This window comes from Macrotis lagotis, chromosome 1 (assembly GCF_037893015.1).
Source record: "Macrotis lagotis isolate mMagLag1 chromosome 1, bilby.v1.9.chrom.fasta, whole genome shotgun sequence".
Classification (NCBI taxonomy): Eukaryota; Metazoa; Chordata; class Mammalia; order Peramelemorphia; family Peramelidae; genus Macrotis; species Macrotis lagotis.
Genome location: NC_133658.1, coordinates 536,357,004 through 536,371,513, shown reverse-complemented (window position 1 = coordinate 536,371,513; position 14,510 = coordinate 536,357,004). Strand labels below are relative to the sequence as shown.

Below are 14,510 nucleotides of genomic sequence, written 5' to 3'. Positions count from 1 at the left end.
TTTCAATGTTTTCCCCACTGTTTTGGGTTTTTTTGCTTTTTTGTTTGCAAGGCAGTGGAGTTAAGTGACTTGCCCAAGGTCACATAGCTAGGTAATTATTAAGTATCTGAGGTTGGATTTGAACTCAGGTCCTCCTAACTCCAGACCAGTGCCCTATCCACTCTGTCACCTAGCTACCCCCATGCTTTCCCTACTCTGGGTCTTTGTTTACATCATTCCTCATTCCTAAAATATTTTTTTCTTCATACATTTCTAACTTCCCTTTGATTGCTCTTCCATAGGACCTCCTTAAATATATTGTTAAAACCTTTGTTCACATCATTCCCTATTTCTCAAATCACTCTTTTTTCTATATTATATCTGTCTAGGTTCCAATTTATTTTAAAACAGTGAACATAAATCACTCAACTACCAATCTTGTGTAGTTAGTTGATATTCATATGATTGCCTGTGTTTGTGGAATTGTGGGATTTTTCTCAGACAGCATATAATTTTGGTGATCACATTGACCATAACAATGTATTTGTTCATACATGTTTGTGCACAAACATCATAAAAAAACCCAAAAGATTAATATTAATAATGGATCATTTAACTCTAGAGCAAAATCCAACCTTAAATGCTCTCTTAAGTTTTAGATGGGAGACATATTCACTAGAGACATTCTTATTCATGTCCTTGTAGAGACCAAAGAGAAGAGAGAGTTTCTATTCGTATTGAAATCTTCTGGTTACTTTTGGTAGGAGATAATTTTATTATGCTGATCAATCAAGCCACAGAATAATATGGACCCTATAGACAAATAAAACATGAGAGAAAAATATTCTTATTCATCACCCTGGTATAGAGGTAACTCATCTATCAATCTCAAAGGAGGTACGATTGAATCATATTCTAGAAAGGCTTAAAGTATAGATGAGAGATTGAGAGTCTGTACTCTGAAGAACATTCAACAAAATTCATAAATGCTGTTCACCTGAAGGTTGATCACCAGGAGATAATTTTTCTTTCAGGCTTATAGGAATTCATAAGGAACATGTGCTTTTACTCAAGTATGAAGGCTTCTATGATCTCTCTTGTTGGAGGAAGTACCCGTATCAATGAAATCAATGACTCTTTGGAACAACCATTTAAGCAAATATATTACTTAATAGTTATCTAGTTAGTTTTATATATATGCCAGAGGGAAAATTTGTTGAATTTTTTTTTTAATTAATTACTTTAGAGTAGGGGTGTCCAATTCACAGTCCATGGGCCACATGCAACTCTCATAATCAAAATTTATTGCATTATTATATTTTATTATACCTATTGGAAATATGGGTTGCATTGTAGTCATAAATCAATATTAAATTATATTATGCCCCCTTTACTTTTTTGCCCAAGCAAGTCTATCTATATTTATGGGGGAGGGGTATTTTGTTTACTTGTAAACGGATATATTTTATTAATGTAAAGAAAAACATTTGTACAAAATGAGAATAAACCTCTTTTGCCTCATCAAAAAAAAATTATATTATGTAACCATTGACAAACTTTTGGGTGATACAGCCCAGAAGAGCTAAAAAGTTGGATGCCCATGAGTTAGATATTGAACACAAACACCATCAGTCTTTATTTATTTGCTTTATCCTTAAGTTCACCAAGAATATTACCTAAATAAATGTGTTTTTGTCATGGTTTTTTGTTAGGAGTCTTTAAAGAGTTTTGGTAATACATTAGAAGGTGATAATAATATTACTTTTAATTCTTTCTGAATAAATTGAATTTTGTTTAGCTGTTTAATATTATAAACAATCAAACTTTTTCACAAAGGTTTTATTTAGGACCTGTTAATATTCAAAAGCAAATTTAACCAAATGGTTATGAGTAAGACAGAGAAAATAGTTTTGTTTTTTCTGACCTCATTACTGCATTCAGGTTGTGATTGGTCAGAATTTTAGTGTTAAGTATTATAAAATAATTTTTGTTACATTAGGGGGAGGGACTAGATATTTTTTCCCCACTTTTAGTTTTCTAGAAAACCACATCTTTTCCATTTGTGGTTCTGTTATTATCAGCTTCATTGAAATCTAGTTTTACTTGCCCTGTTTTACAATTTTACTTTTGTAGTGGATGATGCTGGGAAGATAGAACATGATGTCTCTTCTGAAATCACCATGGATGCTGAATCTGAAATTGACCCATGTAAAGTAGATGGCACTTGTCCTGAAGTCATCAAAGTTTATATTTTTAAGGCTGATCCTGGAGAAGATGATTTAGGTAAGATGAAATTTTACCCTATAGTATATATACCTTAACCCAATTTCTTAAATCTTGTCTCTTTATTTTTTTATGAAATAATGTTTCAATGAAAGAACAGTGCTTTGAACAAAATATTCTAATGTGATACTATAGCTAAATAAATATAAATTTGAAAATAAGTATTTTATTTTCTAATTATTCCCATTAGGTGGTACAGTGGATATTGTGGAGAGTGAACCTGAAAATGATCATGGAGTTGGACTACTTGATCAGAGTAGCAGTATTCGTGTTCCAAGGGAAAAGATGGTTTACATGACTGTAAATGACTCTCAGCAAGAAGATGAAGATTTAAGTAAGTAGGTGGCCTTTTTGTGGGAGAAAGTTTTTTATAATTTTTAGGACTTTTAAAATTTTGTTGATATTTGACAGTAATAGTAGCAACACCAATTGTAGATAAGTTTATGTGCCTTCAAAAGCTAGGAAATAAAAATGCTCTATGAAGCTTTTCTTTATTTGCCTAAAATTTTATAGAGGGTGGCAGACTTTTAATATAAAAAGACCAGGTCATAATTGTAATTTGAGCTTCATTTTTTTCTTTGTTAATATAAAGCTATATTAAAATGAAAAATGTTAATATATAAGATTTTGATTCATAGACTGTTAGAAAAGGAAAGAGATGGGGGCAGCTAGGTGGTACAGTGGATAGAGCACTGGCCTTGGAGTCCAGAGTACCTGAGTTCAAATCTGGCCTCAGACACTTAATAATAATTACCTAGCTGTTTGGCCTTGGGCAAGACGCTTAACCCCATTGCCTTGCAAAAAACTAAAAAAAAAAAAAAAAAAAAAAAAAAAAAAAGGAAAGAGACATAAGTGACATAAGTTATATATGTACCTCATACATTATTAATACTAAAAGAAGGGTCTAATTGATTAGCTAATCCAGTTCCTTGATTTTATAGATGAGAAAACTGAGGTCTTAGAAAAGCAAAATCACTCCCTTTCAGGTACAGAATGAGTCCTTGGGAGGGTAATTGTATAGAATCTGTGCCTTCAGATTTTCATTTCAGTGCTTATTACTATTCCATATTTTACCTGTCTTCCTACAGATCTTTAGAGATCTGCTTATGGTAAATTTTTTTAATCCTTAGTCTTTATTTTTTAGATGTTGCAGAAATTGCTGATGAAGTTTATATGGAAGTAATTGTTGGTGAGGAAGATGCAGCAGTGGCACATGAACAACAAATTGATGATACGGAAATAAAAACTTTCATGCCAATAGCTTGGGCAGCAGCCTATGGTAAGTCACATGAAAACTCTTCAAGACCTGGTAATTTAAAAAGCTGGTGATTTTTCTATAAAGATGTGTGCACATTCAGAGAATCCTCTTTGTGGTGTAAGTCCCAGAAAGCTAAAATATCAGTGCCTATAAAGGTTATTTAATTTCAGCAAGGATAGAGGAAGATTATAAAGTCTACTTTTTGTCTCTATTTTTAACAGGAATTTCCTTCATGTCTATATTACGTAGAAGGAAGTACTGCAAGAAGTACACAGACTTCCAAGCTGAAAATTTCCATCTTGATAATATCTGCCCTGTGGCTTTACAATTTTGGGAGACAACAAGGGATTCCATGGGGCAAAATGCTGTAATGTGTTTTTTTAAATGACAACTAGGAGTTTCCTAGACCCCCCCCCATCACCCCCCCCACCAGAAATTCTAAAAACTCATTATTTAGGATGGGGAAATTTCTGTCATTCATGAGGCTCATGGCTGTTTTAATGAATTTTGATTAATAAAGAATCCATAATACAAATAGTCTTCAAAGTGATAATACTGTATAATTTTGTTTTTAATGCGCATTGTTAGGTAATAATACTGATGGAATTGAAAACCGGAATGGCACTGCAAGTGCCCTCTTGCACATAGATGAGTCTGCTGGACTTGGCAGACTGGCAAAACAAAAACCAAAGAAGAGGAGAAGACCTGATTCCAGGCAGTACCAAACAGGTGAGGAGTTGGTAACATGATTAATGCAGTGTTCATTCTCTGGGGATTTGATAGTGATTCCTTAGGTAAAAGGAAGAGTGTGACCTTGGGTGGAATACCAGAAAACATAGGTTTGTATGTTAAATTTGAAAATGCAAGGTAACTCCAGGATGAAGAGAGAAAGAAGAATTATTAACTCAACTGATTCTAATGTAGATGAAAAATTTCCCTCCATCTCCATCATTTTTTAGAAATTTATTGTTTTTACATCATGTTTATTTCTGAATATATCCCTCCCTGGTCACATAAGGGTCTTATAACAAAGTTTCTTTTTTTTTTTAAATGGAAAACAGTATGGCAAGGCTAATCTTAAATGCCAGCATATGAATATGCTACACTTATGGACCCACAGTTCTATAAAGAAATGTGGGAGGTACATTTCTTCAGCTCTTCTAGGCCTGACTTATAACATAGCCTATATAAAAAAGAAGAAATAAGAAATCATGTTATGACGGTCTAAGTATGAAAGTGACATTCAATGTAATGTTTTTTGCAGGAATATTTAAAGTCTTTTAATTCATGGCTTTTTAATAAGTTTATTTTTAGCTCTGCTAAATCTAATTTAAATGACAGTTTGGAAAGAATGCAACAGAAATGTGGATAAGTAATATATAATTATCTTTTTTGGGGATCTGATTTGGTAGATCTCAACATTGGGATAAGTTTCAATTGATATTTTGAGCTACTGTCATTTTACCTATTGGAAGGTTATGGGGCAATACCTAGGGAAAATGGAAGAAAAAGCTGTGTCCATGTGTCTTGAGTTTTGAAGAATTGTAGAGAAAATATCTTAAATGTAATTTGCATTTGACTAGTAATCTGTAGAACATATAATTTAAATACTTTTAAAGAAATATTTTAATGTTCATAATTTTTTCTCTTTTCTTTCTCCTTAGCAATAATTATTGGCCCCGATGGTCATCCATTGACTGTCTATCCTTGCATGATTTGTGGGAAGAAGTTTAAATCTAGAGGATTCTTGAAGAGGCATATGAAAAACCATCCAGAGCACCTTACCAAGAAAAAATATCGATGCACAGACTGTGATTACACTACTAATAAGAAAATTAGTTTACACAACCACCTGGAGAGCCACAAGCTGACCAACAAAACTGAAAAGGCAATTGAATGCGATGAATGTGGGAAACATTTTTCTCATGCTGGAGCATTGTTTACTCATAAAATGGTGCATAAGGAAAAAGGAGCCAACAAAATGCACAAGTGTAAATTTTGCGATTATGAGACAGCGGAACAAGGTTTATTGAACCGTCACCTTCTGGCTGTCCACAGCAAGAACTTTCCTCATATTTGTGTGGAATGTGGCAAAGGTTTCCGTCACCCGTCGGAGCTCAAGAAACACATGCGTATTCATACTGGAGAGAAACCATACCAATGCCAGTACTGCGAATATAGGTCTGCTGACTCTTCTAACTTGAAAACTCACGTTAAGACTAAACATAGTAAAGAGATGCCATTCAAGTGTGAGATTTGTCTTCTGACTTTCTCAGATACCAAAGAGGTGCAGCAGCATGCCCTTATCCACCAAGAAAGCAAAACACATCAGTGTTTGCATTGTGACCACAAGAGCTCGAACTCAAGCGATTTAAAACGACACATAATTTCAGTTCACACAAAGGACTACCCCCACAAGTGTGACATGTGTGACAAAGGCTTCCACCGGCCTTCTGAACTCAAGAAACATGTGGCTGCCCACAAGGGTAAAAAAATGCACCAGTGTAGACATTGTGACTTTAAGATTGCAGATCCATTTGTTCTGAGTCGCCACATTCTCTCTGTTCACACAAAGGATCTTCCATTTAGGTGTAAGAGATGTAGGAAAGGGTTCAGGCAGCAAAACGAGCTCAAAAAACATATGAAGACGCATAGTGGCAGGAAGGTTTACCAGTGTGAGTACTGTGAGTATAGCACTACAGATGCCTCGGGCTTTAAGCGGCATGTCATTTCCATTCATACAAAAGACTATCCTCATCGGTGTGAGTACTGCAAGAAAGGGTTTCGGAGACCCTCAGAAAAGAACCAGCACATCATGCGGCATCATAAAGATGTTGGACTACCATAAAAATTATTTCACTGACTTATGTGGAGTGGAATTGTAAAGGATATTGGCCTTGAGACAGTCAATTCATTTTAAAGCCAATCAGTTGTGATTACAAAAAAAAATACTGTGCATTGATTTATGCTGTATACAAATAGGATTATTGCTTCTAGTTGGTTTTTTTTTTTTTTTTTTTACATTTTGTTCAATAGCGTGTTCTGGATTCTATTCAGTTTGTTTAATAAATGAGGAAAAGATGGCAACAATAAAGTTGCATTTAATAAAGTAATCCCTGCCTCTATACTGAATCTTTCAATCCTAGTAGTTTTTATATTTATTTAAATATTTACCTTGCTTACCTTGTTGGTACTCACCTAATACCATTTAACTAAAGGTAATTTAAGATTGGTAACTCGCAAAGTGTTCATGTTGACTCATTTGTGTCACAAATTTTAAAGGTAATTTGCATTTGCTCATGATGAAATTGTCATAGACACATCTAATATATATATATATACATATATAAATATATATGGGAGATTTTATTGTCAGATCTAGCTGTCATAATATGGAACTCATTTAATTGTCTTGTTTAATATCTTAAGATCACGTGACAACAGAACTTTACATTTAAGCTTTTAAGTCTGTAACATTGCTGAATGAAAAAGCTGTGGTTGTTTTTAAATTTTTAATTTTTAGCAGAAAAAAATTGGGGCTTTTTTTGGAGTATTTACATCTTTTGTCAGCACAACAAACTTTTAAAATGTCATCCTGAAGATTTTTGCTCATAACTACTCTGTTGCTATTCCATCTGTGCTTTTTTTGTCTTGGAATGGTTGTATACTACAAATGAAATAATACTGACTGAATTTTGGAATTTGAGAGATCATTCCTATGGCTCATAGAATAGTTTGTAACTTTGTATGTAAGTGTACCCCAAATTTTATGTATACATATATCTGTGTGTATTATTTATTTTACACGTTTATACACACACCCTAAGACAATGGCTGAGTTAAAAATTTCAAACTAAAAATACTTAAATTTACTTTAAATTTTTGAAAAATCCAGGGATATACATGATAGATCATTTTGTAAAACATGCTATTTAGAGAAGAGACCTCAGGTAAAGAAGTAGAAAGAAAATACATACAATAGTATTTTTAAAAGAATAAAGGTATTTTCAATAAAATATCTTTAATAATCGCAAAATAGAAATGATACATATCTAAATAGAATGTTTTCCATGATATTTCAGCTTCATATAATTCCAGAAAAGTAATTATTATCCTTATACAACTAAATTCAGTTTTGTGATATAAGCAGCTTGAGAGAACACATGTATCTATCTCACCAAGCTGAGAGTATCAAGAAGGAGCTTTAGATCTCTACAATAGATAATGGGTACTGATTACTATATAACCGTAGCAAGTTCAAGTTATTATACCTTAAACAACTGCAGTGGGTGAAAATGTAATTGGTTCAACACCATAGTCAACACTGATTTGAAGATTACAGCTTTATTAAGTATACAGAAAGAAGAGCTAAGGTCTTTATGATTAATCTTTGATTGTTTTGTCTTTCATTGCAATGGAAATTTTCAAACCAGTCTAAAGCAAGGATGTAATAAATAGTAGATTCCAGACATTCTTAACCTAAATTTGCTTGAAATTAATGTGGATTTTGAGATGGGGGAGGGAAATACAGATATGTACCCAGAAATGGCTACTGCCAGTTAATCCAGTTCCCTTCTATTTGTGGCATTTTCTTGAAAATTTCAGATAATCTCTTCCATTGCCTTGCTTGAAATTTGATACCAGTGCTGCCTGTTAACTATTATGCTGCTCTGTCCTACCTTTGCTTTCTGATTTTCATCTTTCATCATCTATCTTTACTTTTAGCCCCAGCATTTGGATTCAGAATTGTGTAGAATACTACATTTTTCAAAATAGTTGATAAATCCCCAAGATGTTAGGTTGATTTAGTTGTAAGTGTAACTTCAGGCTGCTATGAAGTTGGACTGGTGGTAATCAAAACTAAGATGTTTTCTGGTACTTTAATGTCCTTCGTAACACATTGCTCCACATAACACATTTCATTGGTCATATATGGTTGTGTAATCCATTGATGTCTAGTATTGTCCTTGAAAACTAAATGTTAATATTTTCATCACAATCTTTTTTAAGTCTCCCCTGTTAATCTTGATTTTCTTTTAAACAGTGTAAAAGAACTGAAAGAACATGCTGTAAAAATGAAATTAGTATAAAAGTAGCCATTTTAACTATATTTTTTTAAATAAACTGAAAGATAAAGAACACAACACTTTACACACTTTGTATTTCTCTTACATAGTCTGGAATCATACACAATTTTTTTTTAAAGCACAATATTGAAACCTTTAAAAGGTAATTAAGGGTTTGGTCAAGTGGATTTTGTAAAATGTATTCGTCTGTATAAAGAGAAAATGAAATTGTAGTTATTGTTATGTACTGACATTAGTTACAGGATAGTTTTAATTCTTAAAACAATTTGCTTAGCAAATGCTATAAAATGGATGTTTCAGTTAAATGTTTTAAAGAGGTACAGATTTTTACAAGGACATAATATAAGTTATTGTTCTGTAGAAATATCCTATTAAATATTGTATGTCCCTCCCTCTCTGTACACTTTGTAAAAAAGTAAAATACATAAAAAGAAAATCATATAGGGAAGTGTGACATTATTGTAATTGTGTACTTGAGAATAACGTGCAAAAATAAAAATCAGAATATTTTCCTGTTAATGAATGTTTAGTCTATTTGATACCAGTACTAAGTTAATGCTTTTTCTTAAGAAAAATGTACAGTTTTTTGTAAACCTAATAAACAAAATACAGTGGATTATTTTCATTTCCCCATTTCTTAACTCATTTTGTGCAGTACTGGGATGCAAAATGTCATGCTTTGAATTTTTGACACAAATGCAAATATTGAGAATCCTTTTAGTTCTGTGATTTTTTCCAAGTAATATTTTATAAAATTTGAGGTAATTGGTGAGATCTCTAATGAGTATGTCCTTGAAATTCATTTGTTGATTTTTATTTCAATTAGGATTTTGTTTCTTTAGCAGCCATTGAGGGTAAAAGATAAAGAGAAGAAAAATTTTGTCCAGACTAGTGCCACAATGTCCATAAAACTGTTTGTGAGTTTGTTTAGATTTTTTTTTTTGCTCAAGTCTACAACTCATTGAATCAGTGTTTTAATTTCATGGGTCGTCTTCATTATGTCCAAAACATGAAACATTCCACAGTACATGTTTCACTCTTTCAAATGACTATTCTAATAGAGGACTGACAGATCATAGTCAAGTTTGAAGCAAGAAGTTAGCAAAAAGTCCAAATAGTAACCCTAACAAGATAAGAATAAGGTGACAAAATTACTAACATTCAGTGACTTGTTTAGTAAATAAATGTAGTCATTTCTGAATATAAGGTGGTAATTGAGCCTTGCTTATCTGATGCATAAAATATCTGATTGTAGAGAAAATAATTCAAGGAAGAAATCTAATTGAAACTACCATCTGAAACAGTTAAAATGGAACAAAATATGGTAATAACAATTTGAAGTGAATGAAATGTCTTAAAACCATAGCAATCCAGGGTTGAGTTAACTCATTTTAATGACAGTTAATAAATAGATCTATCCATCTCTTGAGTCTGTAAATTGTCTATTTCTCTTTTTCCTTTTGAGAATCATTAACAGCTGTTATTCTCTCCCCCAATGCTCCAACACCCCTTAATTTTTGAAAGGAAAAGCAACATTAGAGCAGTGGCAGAAAACTGGTAACACTAGTTTGACATTTCATAGTATGGGACATAAAAGGAAGTATTAGAAAACAGAATGAAAAAGAGTTCAAAGATAGCTTGCAAAATCTGAACATCAGGCTTACCTTGTATGATTTGGATGATAAGTTTTGATGTCCATCAAAGGGTTACTATCTCTTCCATTTCATAAATTTTAGCCTCTGATAATGTTACATTCCTTAAAGGGTATAGACGGTCAGCTAAGTAAAAGGTAGAGATAAAGCTTGTTTTATTTTTTACTACCATAGGGGTACATAAAATTCTTATATAAAAAAATAAAACATACTTTCCACCTCTTGCAATTGTTTAGGTAAGGTCAAGGTAAAGTTTGTCCTTTTGGTTTATGTTACTTTATGTTCCATCATGTATATATTGTTTGTTTTGTTTATAAAGTAATTCTTGAATTTGTTACATATTGCATATTGTTCCTTGTTCTTTTGACAGCTTTGCTATTGTTTGTAAATAAATTCCTATTTTGTTTTAAGCTATTCTAGTAGAGTGTTGGCTATAGATAAGTCATATTTGTGTGTGAGAAAACAAGGTGAGGTGATTTGTTTTTAGCTCCCAAATTTGAGAGAGCTGAGAGGGGTAAGATTATTGTTCCACTCCTAACTTGGTATAAATATACTTTTGTCATTTTAATAATATTATGTTATATTAAAATAGCTTATGTACTTTGTATAAACAACATAGAATTTAATTTTCACAACATCCCCTTGAAGTGTAGGTGCATAGCAAATGATTTCTTTAGATTGAGTGCAGGTTTCCAATATTGTTATCTCAGTGAGTTTTCCTTTCTGTATAGACTCTTAATTTTTTCTATGTATCAAGTAGAACAGTTGAGATGAATGAGAGATTGTGATGACCAGAGTAACAAATTGGAAGAGTTCTCATCATGAGTGGAGTATCTGGAGACTAGCTTAAACATTCCAAATGACATTCAGGTGTGTAATTGGTACATCCATGGTTCTAGTAATGAATGCTATCCAAGGAGGTCTCACCTAATTTCAAAGAAGACATCATCAGGTTGATACACTTGGTGATGAATTTTTCAACCATTGTAAGTAACCCTAGAAAGTTACAGAGGAGATTTTTTTTTTTTTTTTTTTTTTTTTAGGCAAGGCAATGGGGTTAAATGACTTGCGGAAGACCACCAACTAAGTATTTGTTATGTGTCTGAGGCTGGATTTGAACTCTGGGTCCTCCTGACTCCAGGGTTGGCGCTTTATCCACTGTGCCACCTAGCTGTCCCAAGATGTGAGATTTGTATAAGTGCAGTGATTACTCATGTTGGAATTACTGATCCTTGAAGTTTTGAAGTCCTACATTCAATATTTGCAGATTTTTTCATTTTAATATTACCTTAAGTTTTATTCTTTTAGACATTACTAATTAAGATTTCATTTCTCATTGCTATCTCTGCAAAGATCCCAGCTTTCTCCTCCATGTTTTTGTTCAAAGTGTAGTCTGCTTTCCATATTTTCATTTGCTTGTCCTGAAAAAATTAATACTATTGGCTTTTCTATTCACTCCAAATCTTTTAGTGCAGGTATATTAATAAAAGACATTCTCAAGAAGACCTGAAGCTTAGAAAAATTTTAGGATGATTGATTCCTACTGTAAGTGCATATAAATGACCATCAGTATGAAAATCTTACTGAGTTCTTTTTGTCCCATCTCAGCTTCACTTTTCTCCTCCCACTATATTAGTATGAATTCAGTTAGCATTTAAATACATGAAGAGGGAATATAGTTTAAGAGACAGAGCTTGGGGTAAGGAATATCTGGATGCAAATCCTATCTTTGAAATACTAGCACCAAATGCAAATTGCCTAAGTCAGTGATCTCTGGAGTCCCAAGACAAATTACAGAGCCACATTAGTGGGGAAAGTTTCTACACCAGGACTCCCACACAAGTAGAAACACAGGTTAAAACCAAAAATAAATACTTCAGCCCAGGGAATTTCACAGTGAGGGGAAGGAAGAAATTAAAGGAAAGGGACTGTGAACACAGCATATTCCCAAATAAGTACAAGACCAAAAAAAAAAGCCCAACAAAAGAAAAACCCAAATAAACTGAGGGAAGGAGATTACTAACAGTTGGGGGTTTAAAGGTTTTCGTGCAATAGGTGGCTACAACCTTGAAGGAAGACAAAAACTGTAAAATGTGTAGATGAATGAGGTGAAAATACTTAATAGGCAGGTGGAGATAAAAAGATAGCTTAGACAGAAGTTGAGGTCAAGGGATAGCTAGAACAGTTTTTCTGGAATATTGGGTTTGTGAAGGAGGATCACATAAAATGAACCTGGTAAGGAGTTTGTTATTTAATCTAAAGGTATGGCAAACTGCTGAACATTTTTTGGGGAAGATTGCCAGTAGTGAGAAGATTCTTTTGTTATTTATAGAGACTTAGAAGTATTTAGCCCATAACAATACTTAAAGCAGTATTCTCAAATTTTTTTGACCTGTACTTTCGCTGATACAGGGGACTGTTGGGATAAATCTTCAGCAAAGATAGGCAATTGTAACTTTTTTTTTAGTTGTAAAGATTGTTTCACAATTTACTACATTTCTTTTTTTTATTTTTTTCACTTTTAAATTTATTTTTTATTCTCATTTTATACAAATGTTTTTTTACATTAATAAAATATTCTTGTTTACAAGTAAACAAAATACCCCTCCCCCCATGAATATAGATAGACTTGCTTGGGTGAAAAAAGTAAAGGGGAGAGAAAAAATATTAAAGTTAATAATTGTAGGTATGGCCAGGTGGCGCAATGGATGAAGCACCAGCCCTGGAGCCATGAGCACCCGAGCCCACATCCAGCCCCTTAGACCCAACAATCACCCAGCCGTGTGACATGCAAGCCACCCGATCACCACTGCTCTGCAAAAACCAAAAGGAAGGGGGAAAAAAAAAAAGACCCAAAATAAAATAAAATAGTAATAATAGTAGGGGTGGCTGGGTGGCAGACTGAGCATTGGCCCTTGAGCCAGGAGCACCCGGGTCCAAATCCGGCCCCAGACACCCAAAGATCACCCTGCTATGTGGCCCCAGGCAGGCCACTCAGCCCCACTTGCCCTGCACCTCCCCCAAAATAATAATAATAATAATAATAATAATAATAAATAATAATAATAATAAATAATAATAATAATAATAAATGTGCTTCAGTCTTTGTTCCAACACCACCAACTCTGTCATGGGTGGATCTCATTCTTTATGATAAGTTCATCACAAAAGTTACTTCAATATTTTTCCAACATTGCCATTGCTTATCACAACTCCCTCCTTTCTTATTTCTCCACTACCTTGTACTATATTTTCTCTCTCCTTTCACTCTGATTCTGCTGTAGGGTCACTGAATGGCACAGCAGACAGATCCCTGGTCCTCGGGCCAAGAAGCCCTGAGCCTCCATACCACCCCTTAGGCCCAGAATCCACCTGGCCCTATGGTCCTGAGCAGGCCTTCCAATCCCAGCCCCTTGCAAGAAGTTAAAAAGAAAATGTGTTATATCTGGCCACTCTCCCCCACCATGGTCCATCCTCTCCTCCTTTATTCACATCCCCACCCCTTCCCCCTGCTCCCCCCTCCTTCTTACTCCAGTTGTCTATACCCCATTGAGTATATTTGCTGTTTCCTCTCCTAGCCATCTCTGATGAGAGCAAAGGTTCCCACATTCCCCCTTGCCTCATTGCAATAGCTCATTGTAATAAAAAAAATCTTATTATGTGAAATATCTTGGACTATTCCCCCTCTCCTTTTTCTTTCTCCCATTCCATTTCCCTTTTTTTCTATTGACTCCATTTTTACACCATATTTTATCTTCGAATTCAGCTTTCTCCTGTGCTTCAACTATAAAAGCTCTCTCTACCTGCTCTATTAACTGAGAAGGTTCATATGAGTATTGTCAGTGTCATTTTTCTATGCAGGAATACATGCAGTTCATCATCATTAAGTCCCTCATATTTCCCCCCTCTCCTCCAATCTCCATGCTTCACCTGAGTCCTGTATCTGAAGATCAAACCTTCTGTTCAGCTCTGGCCATTCCAAAAGGAACCTTTGAAATTCCCCTGGTTCATTGAAAGTTCATCTTTTTCCCTGGAAGAGGACATTCAGCCTTGCTGGGTAGTTCATTCTTGGCTGCATTCTAAGCTCTCTTGCCTTCCAGTATATTGTATTCCAAGCCCTACGAGCTTCCAATGTAGCTGCTGCTAAGTCCTGTGTGATCCTGACTGCAGCTCCACGATATTTGAACTGTATCCTGGCTGCTTGTAATATTTTCTCCTTGACTTGGGAGTTCTGGAACTTGGCTATAATAT

The 14,510-nt window shown here is 34.0% G+C and overlaps 1 protein-coding gene across 7 annotated transcripts in view; it reads left to right on the top strand.

The window, feature by feature from the left end:
- The window catches only part of ZFX (zinc finger protein X-linked), a 68,780-nt gene extending 57,504 nt beyond the window's left edge, over window positions 1-11,276 (top strand). For all 7 annotated transcript variants that reach the window (XM_074214233.1, XM_074214236.1, XM_074214230.1 and 4 more), the window contains 5 exons: window positions 2,113-2,262; window positions 2,453-2,596; window positions 3,407-3,541; window positions 4,109-4,249; window positions 5,185-11,276. In XM_074214233.1, coding sequence (XP_074070334.1) covers window positions 2,113-2,262; window positions 2,453-2,596; window positions 3,407-3,541; window positions 4,109-4,249; window positions 5,185-6,368 — 1,754 coding nt within the window. In that variant the 3' untranslated portion in view covers window positions 6,369-11,276. The remainder of the gene's footprint in view (window positions 1-2,112; window positions 2,263-2,452; window positions 2,597-3,406; window positions 3,542-4,108; window positions 4,250-5,184) is intronic.
- The last annotated feature ends 3,234 nt before the right edge of the window (window positions 11,277-14,510 follow it).